Source organism: Cyprinus carpio, chromosome B13, assembly GCF_018340385.1.
Source record: "Cyprinus carpio isolate SPL01 chromosome B13, ASM1834038v1, whole genome shotgun sequence".
Taxonomy (NCBI): Eukaryota; Metazoa; Chordata; class Actinopteri; order Cypriniformes; family Cyprinidae; genus Cyprinus; species Cyprinus carpio.
Window position 1 is genome coordinate 13006170 of NC_056609.1, and position 13157 is coordinate 13019326.

Consider the following 13157-nt stretch of genomic DNA (forward strand, 5'->3'; position numbering starts at 1 on the left):
TTTTGCAGGAGTTTGTTGTTTGTCATTTATTGTATCATGCTCAGTTTTTCTCTGCAACCATTTACAAAGTTGGCAAGATGCCTGTTCTGATTTAAAAAGTCATGTAGTGTCTTCCAGCCTTTTATAAACGATACAGATCTTAAAGATAAATCACAGTGGAATTGTTTTTATTCAAATGAAAACATTTTAGGTAAATACAGTATCAACAACATCAATTTCACTGGATTTGCAGCAGACTGATAACAGTGTAACAAGCATCAGACTAATGCTATCGGACTATACTGAACAGCAAGGTCAAAGGAAGTCAATGTCAGTTGAAGGAAGGACACTTTGAAGGAAGGACACTTTGCAATTGTATGAAACTTTAAAGTAATTAAGGCCTAGCAGTGTTTAAACATGGGAGCAGATGGAAAGCGTCCAGCGCTGAAGTTTTATGAATGTTTAAATATCTGATCGTCTCATTGTTTAGGGGTTGAGTGGCGCAGATGATGCCGTCATTGGAAGCTGGTTACTAATAGTGATTCTCTGTCGTGTTTGACATCGTAACATCCCAGTGATGGCTCTCCTGAACCTGCAGTCAACAAATACAATTTATTAGTAAAAAAAGAAAAGGAAACAAAGTGGAGTATCACAACAAAAAATGGGACAAGGAGGCCTTACTTCTTGTTGGCGATGACATAGATGCAAGGATTGTAAAAGGTGGAGGACTTGGCAAAGAGTGGGGCAATTATGGCCATTGGAGCTGGAATCTTTCTGGGGTCACCAAATGATGCCCACAAGCACACAATCGAATATGGAGACCAGGCAACCAGGAACATCACTATCATTATAATGGACATCTGTAAAAATAAAGTAGCATTCAGGTCAAACCGAACCAGAGAGCACACAAAACCTGTCAAGAAGTGTTATTTTAGTAATATATTATTTTATAAATATTTATAATTAAGTTTTTTAATGATTTTTTCAGTTTTCAGTTTATTTTCAGTTTTAGTAATTTTTCTGATGTACTTTTGACATTTTAAAATTTTTATCACTTTAATTTCAAGTTTTTTTGCTTTAATGTGTATTTATTTTAGATCTAATTTTAGTACTTCAACTTGATTTATTTAGTTGCCAAGTCAGATTTCTAATTAATTTTTTTTGTTATTATTATTTATTATATAATTTTTTTTACTTTTTTTTTTTTTTTTTAGCTTTATTTCAATTAACTGTATAGGTCATATTTATAAAATAAAATAAAATAAAATGAAATAAAACTACTGGTACTACCTTGGTAACATCCATCTGATCTGACCAATCTATGTTGATGCTGTCTAGGCAGTTACTGGCTTTGTATCTCTTCACAGTAACTGAGACTTTGTAGTAGCAGTAGAACATGACCGCCAGAGGAATGATGAAGTTGACAGTGATCACAGTCATTGTGTAGGACACAAAAGATCTGAAATCAAACAGGATTAGTTCCGCTTGTAATCCCCACTCCACTTTTAAAATTCACAATCTCTGAAGAAATGCTTTACAGAGTGGTAAAACTGATAAAAGAGTAGTAAACTAATAAAAAGGGTCTGTAGAGCCTGTAATAGCATTCTTGACTCACGTGTCATTGTTCCTCCAGTTGATGGTGCAGGTGGCTCCTGTGGGGTCGGGAGCATATCCTGCCCAACCAACGATGGGCATAGATGACCAAAACACAGCATTCAGCCAAGCAGCCACAATTACAAGTGTGTATGATACTGTTGTAAGCTTCTGTCCTGTAACAAACACTCATTAATAGATTTCCTAATGCATTTGGCCCCTGTCTTTGAGTAAAGAATTAAACACAAATGACAGTCCTTAGTGGTTCATATTTCATTCAGGTAGTTGTATAGCATACCTATGTCAGGTCGACATATGGTAAGGTATCGGTCAATGGCAACCACAGTGAGCAGTCCAATACTAGCCATTCCAAAGAAAATATTCAAGGCAGCATAGATCTATAAAAGAGGCAACAAGTTCTGCTGTTGTTTACATGTACAAAAGTAGCAGACCTAGGCAATAAAACCAAATATATTTAATATCTAGCACTGTTAGTGGTACTGTATCTTTTGTCATTTCTTAGAAAAAAAGAAACAAATTAAAATAATACTCTCTTACTTTATAGTATTTAGCCCTGAATACACTTTATATAAAACACCAGATGACACTGGAGTAAATACTACAGATATAATTTTTTTTAGAAAACCATAAAAAAGTGAGTGCAAAAAAATAATTTCTGTGTTTTTTGACCAGTCTTACTCATCATTGACCCCCAAAAATGCACTTGAGCTATGATTATATTCACAATATCACTTAATTATACAATCAGAATGACTTTGTGTTTATTGATGTGTTGGTTATTGCACACCTGGCAGCCTGTGTAACCAAATTTCCAGCTCCCGTGCAGGTCTGAGGCTGCTGACATGGGGTAACCAATACCGGCTACGCCAATGTCAGTGAAAGCCAGATTGATAATGATAGCATTCGTGGCAGTACGCAACTCTCTGAACTTCACAAACATCAGCAGCACCACAATGTTACTAGACAGACTGACCACTCCTGCCACCAGAGAGAAAGACACAGACAGGGAGAACAGGAGGTTAAGACATCTGTGAACACACACACACACACACACACACACACACACACACACACACACACACACACACACACAGTCATTTCTCATACATTTTTTTTCCTGTCCATTTAAAACATTTCCTGTTTTCAGTTTTCCATTTTACACACACACACACCCCTGCTGGTTACCTCACACGCTTGGCAGAATCTGTAAATGTCAATTTCAAGAAACATTGTGCTGAATCTAATCATAGGCCTCAAAGACATTTCTCTTAGATGCCAACTCAAAAAACTTGATAATCATTAAATTAGTTATTTAAAAGTGTCAGTACATTTATAGCTAACTGCTAACATCAAAAACACCGAGTACACACACACACTCTGCTCTTTACCTGCGGTTATGAGGTATGCAGCAACAATATTGTGTTCAGTTTGTGTGAAGGCGCTCTTTTCACCATATACGGTCTCAGCAGAAGCGTTCAGGAATCCAGATGCCATCTCTTTGTCACACATAATGATATATATACCACTAAGACTAACATTCACATCTATTCAAACAAAATCATGGGGCTTGAAAGAATTTGAAGTCCACACTCCCCCTCTTTAGAAGCAGCTCATGAAACTGTGTGTGTGCGCTTAGGGGATGTAGAAGGTTACGGGGTGATTGTGGGAATGAAGGGCTGGAAAAGCATTGGCCTGGATTATGTTCTCTAATTATGTTTTCTGCCTGGTTTGTGAGGACTGAAGAAACCGTTGTTTCTGTACTAATCCTCACATGAAAGCTTTTCATTCCATGCAACAGAAAAGCTTTGTTGGAACGTGGAGTGTATGCCATTAACATAGCGCAGTTTTTGAAACAAGAAAAGTGCAATAATATATTGATAAGCAAAATTCATACAGATAAATGAAACACTTCCTGCAGCATTTTTGTTATTTCAAAAATGTCACGTTTGGATTAAACAACTTGTTTAATATAAATTGGAGCTTGTTACTTTGAGTGATCTATTAATAAGTAAATTTTGCTGGTTTCTAACAGACCATAACAGAGAAAAATATGATGATCAGTTTTAAAACTCGCCTAAAAGTAAAGGTTCCAAAAGCAGATTTAGCCATGGAATAACAATTTTTGGTTCCACAAAGAATCTTTCAGTGAAAAGTTCTCAAAATAACCTTTTTTTTCCTTCTTTTTAGTGTGAGGAACATTTTTGCACTATGAACAATCTTGTGATGCAAGATCTTTTTTTTTTTTTTTTTTTTTTTTTTCAGAGAATCTAATTTTATTCATTTTGAAATAATATTTAAACCTATTGGCCAAATAAACAAAACTGACTAAGGAATAAGGAAAGAAAAAGATAACACAACGTACATAGGCTACATAAAGTGATTTTTAACTTTTTCTTTAATTATAATCCATATATTATGATTATAAACATTATATATAAAGGGCTGAAGATAAACTCACTTTACTAATCTACAAACATCAAATCCTCAAATACCTTCACTGACATAAACAGCAACACCAACATTGATCACTAGATGGCCTTGTTTGCACGGACTCTCCTCGGACGTGACGTTTGAACGGATTTAACACACACGGAAAGGCTTGCGTTATATGTCATGTGATGATTGCACATAAACAAGTGAGGAACTTCTTATGAAACTGGCTTAAATTGACGGTAATTTTGCGTATTATGATTTTAACAAACGTTTCCTCCCTTTCTAACAATTTTCTAGATTAGAAATGTTAGTAGTTAGTAAGACGTTACTGTCAAACGAGACAATGAGATGCATTTTCAGTGAGATGTCCTTTCGTGTAATTTCCTCGTCGTTCTTTACTCTTTTTGCTACAGGGTGCAGCAGACGAGCTACAGTCAACCTAATGAATATGGCAGATGTGAGTATATTTGTAATGCATTTGCTTAAGTTTTCTTGGATGCGTTCGTAATGCGTTTGATTGCATTCTTACAGAATCTGAGGAGTTATTTGTATAAACAACTGCCGAGGTAAAAAGATTTGTCTTGTATTTTACACCAGTTTTCTTCATTTTGCATTCGGAGTAATAACTGATCTTTTCTCTCCATCATCAGTGTTGAAGGACTCCATGCAATAGTGGTGACAGATAGAGATGGAGTCCCTGTAATCAAAGGTAACAGCATCACCTCTGACTTCCAGGTCTGTTTATATATCTGTTGAAGCATTATCTGAGATTTTGCTTGTTTTCCCATTTAGTTGCCAATGACAATGCTCCTGAATATGCACTGCGGCCGGCGTTCCTGTCCACCTTTGCTTTGGCAACTGACCAGGGCAGCAAGCTGGGTTTGTCCAAAAATAAGAGCATCATTTGTTTCTATAACACATACCAGGTACTTTCTTTACACAATCAAAGTACATTTGACTTACTGCTTGTTAAGGCTTCTAGATTTCTGGTTTTAATATGTCCTGTTATGTATTTTCTTGACAGATTGTACAATTTAATCGATTACCCTTAGTCATAAGTTTCATCGCAAGTAGTAATGCCAACACAGGTGAGTCTCCACAGGTAGTACAAAAACCACTGAGATGCTTTAATTGTATGTTCATTATAATAACATCATGATTTTGATCAATATTCTTTCATATTTAGGTTTGATCTTCAGTCTTGAGAAGGAACTAGTTCCTCTGATTGAAGAACTCAGGCAGGTGGTGGAAGTAGCTTAGAAGTTATTCGTCTCGGCACCTTCAGACGTTTGAATGAGGATAAGAGAGTCGGATGTCTTGATGCCTCTATGTTCTAGTTTCATACACACACACACACACACACACATATGTACATACATAATGTTGGATGGTCTTTATGCTGTATGTCTGTTATGAATGTGACAGTCTTTGGTTTACAAAAATAAATTTTATTTATTGACTTTTTTAAAAACATTTTTACAAAAGGGGAATCTTGGTTTGAAAACACGTATTATGTACATGTTTCTAAACAACATGAGTGTTCATTTTAAGTTAACACATCACAACAGAAGTAGCATATTATAAATTACTTTGGTGATCTACAGAGTGCTGCAGTGATTAAGTATTTTTCTAGCCTAAAAACCAGTAACAAGTTAGCATTTTAGCACTTTCAGTTCCATCATGCTGAAGTCAGTGGGTTTTTTGAGTGGGGTTTTGGTTAAAGGCCTGAAATAAGGTTTGTGGTTAGTTTTAGTTTTTTTTTCCCACGTTTTGGTCTACAAAGGTTGTAGGGGACATAAAACGTTATTAAACCAAACAAGCAGACTCATCTAATCAGCCTCGTCATGTAGTGTATATAATTCCACTCCTGTGAGATATTCTAACTCTTAACTTTCAGGGAAAATATTTTTTATTAGTAGTGGTGATGTTTGTTTATAGCCTACATTTGGATTTTTATTTCCACTGATTATATTTAAGCTTTAAAATACATACGTTGTGTTTATTTATTAAGCTTATTGTGATGAACAAATCCAAAAGCTAATGGAAAGTTCCTGTTGGGTTTTTGTCGAGGGAACCAGGGTGATTCTAGCTTCCAGGTTGGCCTACAAAAATATGTAATTACAGCAGCTCTCTATTCTAGAAAAAGCTTACTGCATCCAAAGGATTCAACAAACAAAACTGGAAACATGTACAGTATATAAGGAGGAATGTACATATGTTTAAAAGCAGTCACGCAGTTTAACTTGAGGTTGGAGAAGAATGAGAAGTGAAAGCTCAACCCAACACAATATGAAAGAAAAAAAAAACTGTTGTCAATTATAATCTCAACACTGGTAGTGCACCACCTCCAGATACCTTTATAAAGCACAATAGCATGGTGCCTTGGGACTGTGCTTCTCTTAGATGTAAAAACTTGTGTTATACATTGCCCAAAATATATTTAAGATGTGATCAGTTGTATAACCATGATGCCAAGATCACAGAGGATCAGATAATAATATATAACTGCACACAGCTCGCATTTGCTCCGCTACTACTTCTCTCCATGTTGAACATCATCGTCCTTTCTTTATCTGGGACTGAAAATGCAGGGTAGTCATCATTAGAGATAAAGATAACAGATAGACAAATATAATTGCAGTATGATTAGACTGGTAAAGTGGGGTCAGATTAATTGTATTTCCACTAGAACAAAGAAATAACACATTCTATTTGACTTTTTGGCTATTAAGCACATTGATTATTAGTGACTGTCCTTTCATGGTTAACTTTGGTTCCTCTTACCAGTTTCCATCGTAGTATTTTAATCCATTCATCTGCCTCAGCACCAGATTTTGCACACAAATAAAACGTCCTCTCGGGGAACACCAGACTGTAGGAAAGAAAAAAAATATAAAAATCTTAATAATGAGATGTATTTTGTAGTAAAAGGCTGAAATTGAGCATGGGTCGGAAAATATGTGGGTAGGAGGAAGTCCATGTATAGGAGTTTCTGACAACACTTCCTCATTACTGAGAATCACTTACATGTAGAAAAAAAATCATATATATATATATATATATATATATATTATATAAAATAACAGAATATTAGGATTTTGATATAAAATTTTAATTATTTCCTATTATTACTTCTCAGTTTGTACACAGACTTTGCAGATGGTCTGTAATGCTGCTTTAGTGTGCACAGGAACTGTAAGCTGTCAGAGACTTGAATGCTACAGATATACCAGCTCATTCTCAGTTGCCAAAAATAGCCAGTCATTTTATGGTTGGCTACTTGCAGAAGTTTCAGATGTAAAAACAACAGGATATCTAGTTTAGCACAACAGAAACTCACTTTTTTAACTTTGCTTTTTTAATTGAATGAAACATTTGAAGGTATCTCTGAGTAACATTTTTAACTGCCACTCTTGTCATATAAAAAAGAAAAAAATATGCCATTCAGAAATGAACGGGCCTTGTTGATTACATTTCTGAAGTTGAACTACAGCAGTATACCAGCGTTATTATCATTAACTACAAATAAAACCATTAAAAATACAAATATACAAAATATAAGTGTAAACTATTTTATTATTTCATTTTCATTTAAAGTCTATGTACTAAAATAACAATATAGACATTTTAAAGAACTAATAAAATGAATTACAAAAATTACTAAAACTTAAAATATAAGAACAAATTAATTAAAATATAAAAATAAAATCTAATTCAAAGTATTAACAAAAACTACAACTGTATATTGATGATACTACAATATCTTGCAGCCAACAGGATAAAGGATTGTTACTGTAATTACAATTTAAGGAAGTTGATATTCTCAAATTGTGAATTTCGCCAAAAAAAGAAAAGAAAAACGTGCATCATGTAGGTTTCATGAATTACAACAATATGATAAATCTCTCACCAGAAGCAGTTAACCCTCTCCTGACTGTAATCAAACTGCACAGCAGAGCACTCCGTCAGATTCAGGGTTCGTATTGGCTCTACAAACTGAGGAGACAGTTTTCTGTGAGATAATCAACTTTAATTCTTATCTATTTATAAATCTCACTGTACAAAATACACAGACCTACCATTTTATCTTTAAAATATTTAAGTTCATTTCTGTTCAGTGTGAACCATCTCTGCTTCCAGTTCTGCCCAGAAAATAAATAAAGATGAAACTGTCAGCCAACAAAACTAGGTTTGCTCTAGAACCAGATTAACCCAGTTACAATTTACCTTATTAGCTTGAAACTGACATTTACTGCAAACACTGGTTGAATTTTTTTTAATTAGTCTATATTGATATAGTAACCTATGTAACCATACCTTGATGATCGCTCCTTGTTTAACCAGATAGCCTTCTTTAGTGCCAAGCTGTTGACAACATAAAAAGACTTTCAACTTCACTCTTTCAAATATGTGTGTGTGTGCATGTACAGTAGGTCTGTATAATGTCACTTTGACTTACTGCTGGAGCATTAGGCACTAGGTCGTTTTCATGCCGGCCTGTCTGCATGGCCGTATGCACACACACCGTCTCATAAATGGATGGTTCTTCCACCTGCCGTGGGTATGGGAACCGTAGCACTATCAGGTTTCCTGTTACAAGAGTGAAACAGGAAACAGGGTCATTGTACCAGAGAAGGGCCGAAAAGCAGTTTGTGAACTATAAATATAGCTAACCTGTGTCACTGCCTAGCAGCGGCTGATTGGCAAGGTGACTGCAAAAATCTTGAAGGGAAGGAAATTCATTGAAGCCAAAGGAATATTTGCCAAACTGCCGCCGGACATGAAAGTGTTTCACTGAATCCTTTGCTCTGAAGAATTTGGAGATGAAAAAGCAGTGAGGAAGTGTTGTGTTGCTGTGTCTGAACTCTCATTATTGTTCATTGTTAACTTGTTTATTGAACTGGTGAATAAAAGCGATACTAGACCTAGTATTGAAATAGGCAGTAAATTATTTCTACAGGGTCACACGCTGTAAACGAGGCACCAAATAACCAGGCATTTAAAGGGATACTCCACCCCAAAAGGAAAATGTTGTCATTAATCACTTATCCCCATGTCGTTCCAAACCTGTAAAAGCTACGTTCATCTTCGGAACACAATTTAAGATATTTTGGATGAAAACCGGGAGGCCTGTGACTGTCCCATAGACTGCCAAGTAAATAACAATGTCCAGGTCCAGGAAAGGTATGTTGCGTATGCTCTTCTGTATCATTCGCGCCACAAGGATGCGCTGTTTCTACGTGTATTTAGCTTTGATTTGAAAGAAAACAGCGCATCCTTGTGGCGCCGATGATACAGAAGAACATACACAGCATGCGGTGATATGGAGAGACACAGAGGAGACCGTTGACAAAGGAATTGTTGAATAAAGTAGTTATTTTAGTTTTCTTCGCATGCAAAAAGTGTTCCCGTTGCTTCCTATAACCCAGATTGCACGTCTGATGGCAGATGGAGTATTCTGACGACGACTTTCATACCTTTAATGGACCTTGACACTGCTATTTACTTGGCAGTCTATGGAACAGTCACAGGCCTCCTGGTTTTCATCCAAAATATCTTAAATTGTGTTCGGAAGACGAACAAAGCTTTTACGGGTTTGGAACGACATGGGGGTAAGTGATTAATGACAAAATTTCATTTTGGAGTGGAGTATCCCTTTAAGCATCAGTCAGAGTCACAGTGACCAGGCAGGTTACTGCCTCATGGCTTGTGTGAATCAGATTCTATATATTTCAGTAGGAGTCAGAATAAGTAGCTTTACTTTAAAGACACAAGACAAAGTGAGGTTTACAGCTGATACATTAAAAAGGGGAACTGAAAACTTAGAGTAATCTAAATAAACAAAGAAAATAAGAGCAATGGAAAAATAAGAGGACTAACAAAAACCATATTGGTTCAACATATGACTTTTTAACGTGTTTGCTTAATAAAAGGTCAGAGGAAAACTCATTTTAAAAATGTCGAGTGCCTATATTTCTGCAAATAACTTAAGGTTAGATAAGTTCACTTGGGGTAAATATGTATATACTGTATATATATACACTATTCTTTTAATAAATGAATATTTTTATTCAGCAAGGATGCAATAAATTGATCAAAAGTGACAGCAAAGATATTTATAATGTTCAAACATTTCTATTTTGAATAGATGCTGTTCTTTTAAACTTTCTATTCACCAAAGTATCCTAAAAACATGTATGTACAAAAATATAAAGCAGTGCAACTATTTTCATCATTGATAACAATACAAAATGTTTATTGAGCAGCAAATCAGCATATTAGTAATGATGATAATGATGCTGAAAATTCAGCTTCGCTATCACATGAATGAACTACATTATAAAATATTTTTTAAATAGAAGACTGTTTAAGAAAAGAGACAGACCTACCTGCAAAGTACTATGAGAAGTTTTAAAATAGTAAGGATGTTTTTAATTAACTAAGTCTACCAAGTCTTTACTTACTACATGTTTTTACATTAACTTATTACCATGTCTATTCCTAGGCACACTTGCATACAATTTTTAATGGTAGCATTTGCTGGTACATTTCTCCATAAATTGAATGGAGTGCACACAAGAAAAATATTCAAGACTATTTGTGTCTGAGCATACTGACCACAAATAACTTATAAACTTTTGTCCGAAGTGGACATTTCTTACCGGACAGATAAAGCAAAGCAGTCAAGCCCTTTGTTGCTGTTTCTGAGTAAAAAATTCCCATCCACCCCATTCGAAAGGAGAAGAGCTTCAGCTGCATGCCGGGACAAATCATAATGATACCAGCTACAGAGAGAAACAGAATGGGGCAGTTGAACACCAAGCCAAGTTGTATATTGATATCCATTGACTGTCAACATCCACAGTTACCAGACAGCTTTTTTGGAAATGGGAATCTGGGTTAGACAACAAAACGGATATGTGTATCATATATTGATGCACAGGAGTGATTTCTTTTAAAACAACGATGACGCATCACTGCATTGCTGCAGCAATAAAAAAAAAGCTGACACGTCATTTGCATATTTTACTTTAATTGAAATCCATTTAGGATTGTTATGTATTTCAAGAAAGCTGTACACAGCACCATGCTTTTCTGTTTCATAGACTGATATTACAGAACAGCGACCTTGATACAACAACCTGCAGGCTGTATTGTGCTGTTTAATTACATAATGTAGTGACATATTTCCTGCTGTTCCAGTATGCTGGTATTGATATGGTGTGTTTGTCTGTCATTATGCCTACTAATGTCCTTAGCATAAAGTTATGGGGTAAATTGTATTGTAATGCAAAATAAATTAATAAATAAAATAAGCTATTAAAATGGTCAACTATGTACATGTACATGACACGGGTCATGAAAATAATGTCACAAATAAACGAATGAATGAATGAATGAAATTATTGGTCCTAACAGGCTTCTTTTGGGGTGAAATATAACCCTGACATGGATTTGTGGGATTTTGTAAAAAGCCTTTGTTTAATTACTATAAAAATAAAATGTACACTGAAAAATAATGCTTTACGTTTGTTTTGCTATGTTGCCCTTTAACAAAAAAAAAAAAAAAAAAAGTTAAATTATAGAACAAATGAGCAATCAGTTTTCTTCAACCCTTTCATCCACAATAGATAAGTAAACTGATAGAAGTATTTCCTCATTCTTTCGCTGACGCCGCTATTCAACAACAAACAGGTGTAGCTACAAATCAAATAAACAACTACACAACGTTTGCTTTTCATTAACTTATGTTTTTTTTTATGTTTTTTTTTTTTAACATTTGCGTATAACACTGTAAAACAATATGATAAACTACTTTCACAAACAAATGTAGGTCACGAAACATAGAGGATCGGAGATTAATACACAAACTTCATTTAGGGGAGTTTAAAATAAAAATAAAATAATAAAAAGTGTATGGTTATTGTGCTTAACTGAGCTTTTGTGCTTTCTGTCTGGTATAGGATAGCCTATTATTATTTCATGAGTTGTGAATGAGTTTAGAAAGGTGAAGAAGTAAAGAGCGGGTTGGTTGACCTCACCTGACTGACTCCAGCTCGTCGAGGTCTTCCCCGCTGCTCCGTGTTGAGCTGACACTCATGCTGTGGTCTGCAGTGACTGGAGCAGGTTTCAGTGCGCCGCTGGGTCACTGTCAGTCCCTCACTCAGCGATAAGGTCTGTCAGGTCGCTGCGCACGTACAGCTGATAATTACGCTACAATCGAAAGCGACAGCACAGGGAAGTCCGATAGATCCGCCCACAGATGACAGATGAATGTCGTTTTAAATTAGGGAACCATATGCTGATTTGCACTAGTTCTTATATAAGACTTGCCGCAGTTAAACCAGCTCCAGCACAAGCAAACGACGCGGCAAAATTGAACTCGTTCAGCAAGTAAAATAATTAGGCAGTAATGTACATGTTGTGAATATAGTCATTATGGCTGAATTTGTTAGGCACGACGGTTAGAATGTAAGGACACTATAGTACAAGAACAAATTAAGTAATTACTGATTTCATGAAGCATAATTATTAATAGATATTCTTCCGCTAGAGGGCGAAACATCTGTATGCAACAAATCGATTATCTTATGGACGCTGCGCACTGATACGGTGAACAAGTTTTTCTCGTCACAGCTGTTAACACTACAGTATGCTATAGCCTTCATTAACAGAGAGTTGTAAACACTGTAATATATACAGTATAATACACTTGGTTCAAAAACACTATAGTAAGTTACTATAGTGTCTTTTCATGCAACTATTTCTGAATTTACATTTGGTTAATTTCTGTTAAGCAGGATGTGTGACAACTTGCCCCAACCTGACATTTTCTGAATTGTATCCATTTCTGAATCAAAACTGTTGTATGTTACCTGTCTTGTGTGTGGACTTTAAATTACTTCCTGTCTGATGTTCCATACCATAGTCATTTTGTGTTTTTTTTTTTCTGTTAATTTGGCCTTCGTGGTTTATAGATATTGCATGTGAATGTACTCAGTTCTGTTCAGTAACAAAAACCTTACTTTGTAGTAACCTAGCCATCTTGTGACTCAAAACGACTGCTGACAGTAGTAAAAATTACTATGGGTGACTTCATCTTAAATTTTTACATTTAAGACCCCAGGACA

General features: G+C 35.4%; 3 protein-coding genes across 4 annotated transcripts; 1 reads left to right on the top strand and 2 right to left on the bottom strand.

The window, feature by feature from the left end:
• Positions 1-150: 150 nt before the first annotated feature.
• Positions 151-3328, bottom strand: rrh (retinal pigment epithelium-derived rhodopsin homolog). The gene is made up of 7 exons (XM_019114151.2): positions 2982-3328; positions 2381-2571; positions 1871-1970; positions 1595-1748; positions 1270-1438; positions 661-839; positions 151-571 (listed from the first exon to the last, which is right to left on the bottom strand). The coding sequence occupies exons 1-7, from the start codon at positions 3100-3102 to the stop codon at positions 466-468; spliced, it is 1020 nt and encodes a 339-aa protein (XP_018969696.1). The 5' UTR covers positions 3103-3328; the 3' UTR covers positions 151-465.
• Positions 3329-4129: 801 nt separating this feature from the next.
• On the top strand, positions 4130-5485 carry lamtor3 (late endosomal/lysosomal adaptor, MAPK and MTOR activator 3). 2 transcript variants are annotated; one of them, XM_019069550.2, is made up of 7 exons: positions 4130-4265; positions 4440-4483; positions 4558-4592; positions 4677-4735; positions 4819-4952; positions 5051-5114; positions 5213-5485. In XM_019069550.2, the coding sequence occupies exons 2-7, from the start codon at positions 4469-4471 to the stop codon at positions 5284-5286; spliced, it is 381 nt and encodes a 126-aa protein (XP_018925095.1). In that variant the 5' UTR covers positions 4130-4265; positions 4440-4468; the 3' UTR covers positions 5287-5485. The 2 variants fall into 2 exon arrangements, with proteins under 2 accessions (XP_018925095.1, XP_018925096.1); XM_019069551.2 differs by having other exon boundaries at positions 4157-4229.
• On the bottom strand, positions 5454-12290 carry dapp1 (dual adaptor of phosphotyrosine and 3-phosphoinositides). Its single transcript, XM_019069548.2, has 9 exons — positions 12069-12290; positions 10689-10811; positions 8701-8834; positions 8486-8616; positions 8344-8391; positions 8106-8168; positions 7937-8022; positions 6811-6898; positions 5454-6605 (listed from the first exon to the last, which is right to left on the bottom strand). The coding sequence occupies exons 1-9, from the start codon at positions 12125-12127 to the stop codon at positions 6582-6584; spliced, it is 756 nt and encodes a 251-aa protein (XP_018925093.1). The 5' UTR covers positions 12128-12290; the 3' UTR covers positions 5454-6581.
• Between the last annotated feature and the right edge of the window lie 867 nt (positions 12291-13157).

Coding starts and splice junctions, on each gene's coding strand:
- dapp1 (XM_019069548.2), bottom strand. CDS start 12,127: ATGAGTGTCAGCTCAACACGGAGCAGCGGGGAAGACCTCGACGAGCTG. Junction 8,617..8,700: donor GCTGCTAGGCAGTGACACAG/GTTAGCTATATT, acceptor CTCTTGTAACAG/GAAACCTGATAGTGCTACGG. Junction 8,169..8,343: donor AACAAGGAGCGATCATCAAG/GTATGGTTACAT, acceptor TTTTCTGGGCAG/AACTGGAAGCAGAGATGGTT.
- lamtor3 (XM_019069550.2), top strand. Junction 4,593..4,676: donor TTGTATAAACAACTGCCGAG/GTAAAAAGATTT, acceptor CTCCATCATCAG/TGTTGAAGGACTCCATGCAA. Junction 4,736..4,818: donor TGGAGTCCCTGTAATCAAAG/GTAACAGCATCA, acceptor TTTCCCATTTAG/TTGCCAATGACAATGCTCCT.
- rrh (XM_019114151.2), bottom strand. CDS start 3,102: ATGTGTGACAAAGAGATGGCATCTGGATTCCTGAACGCTTCTGCTGAG. Junction 2,572..2,981: donor TGCATACCTCATAACCGCAG/GTAAAGAGCAGA, acceptor CTCTGGTGGCAG/GAGTGGTCAGTCTGTCTAGT. Junction 572..660: donor TATGTCATCGCCAACAAGAA/GTAAGGCCTCCT, acceptor TGTTGACTGCAG/GTTCAGGAGAGCCATCACTG.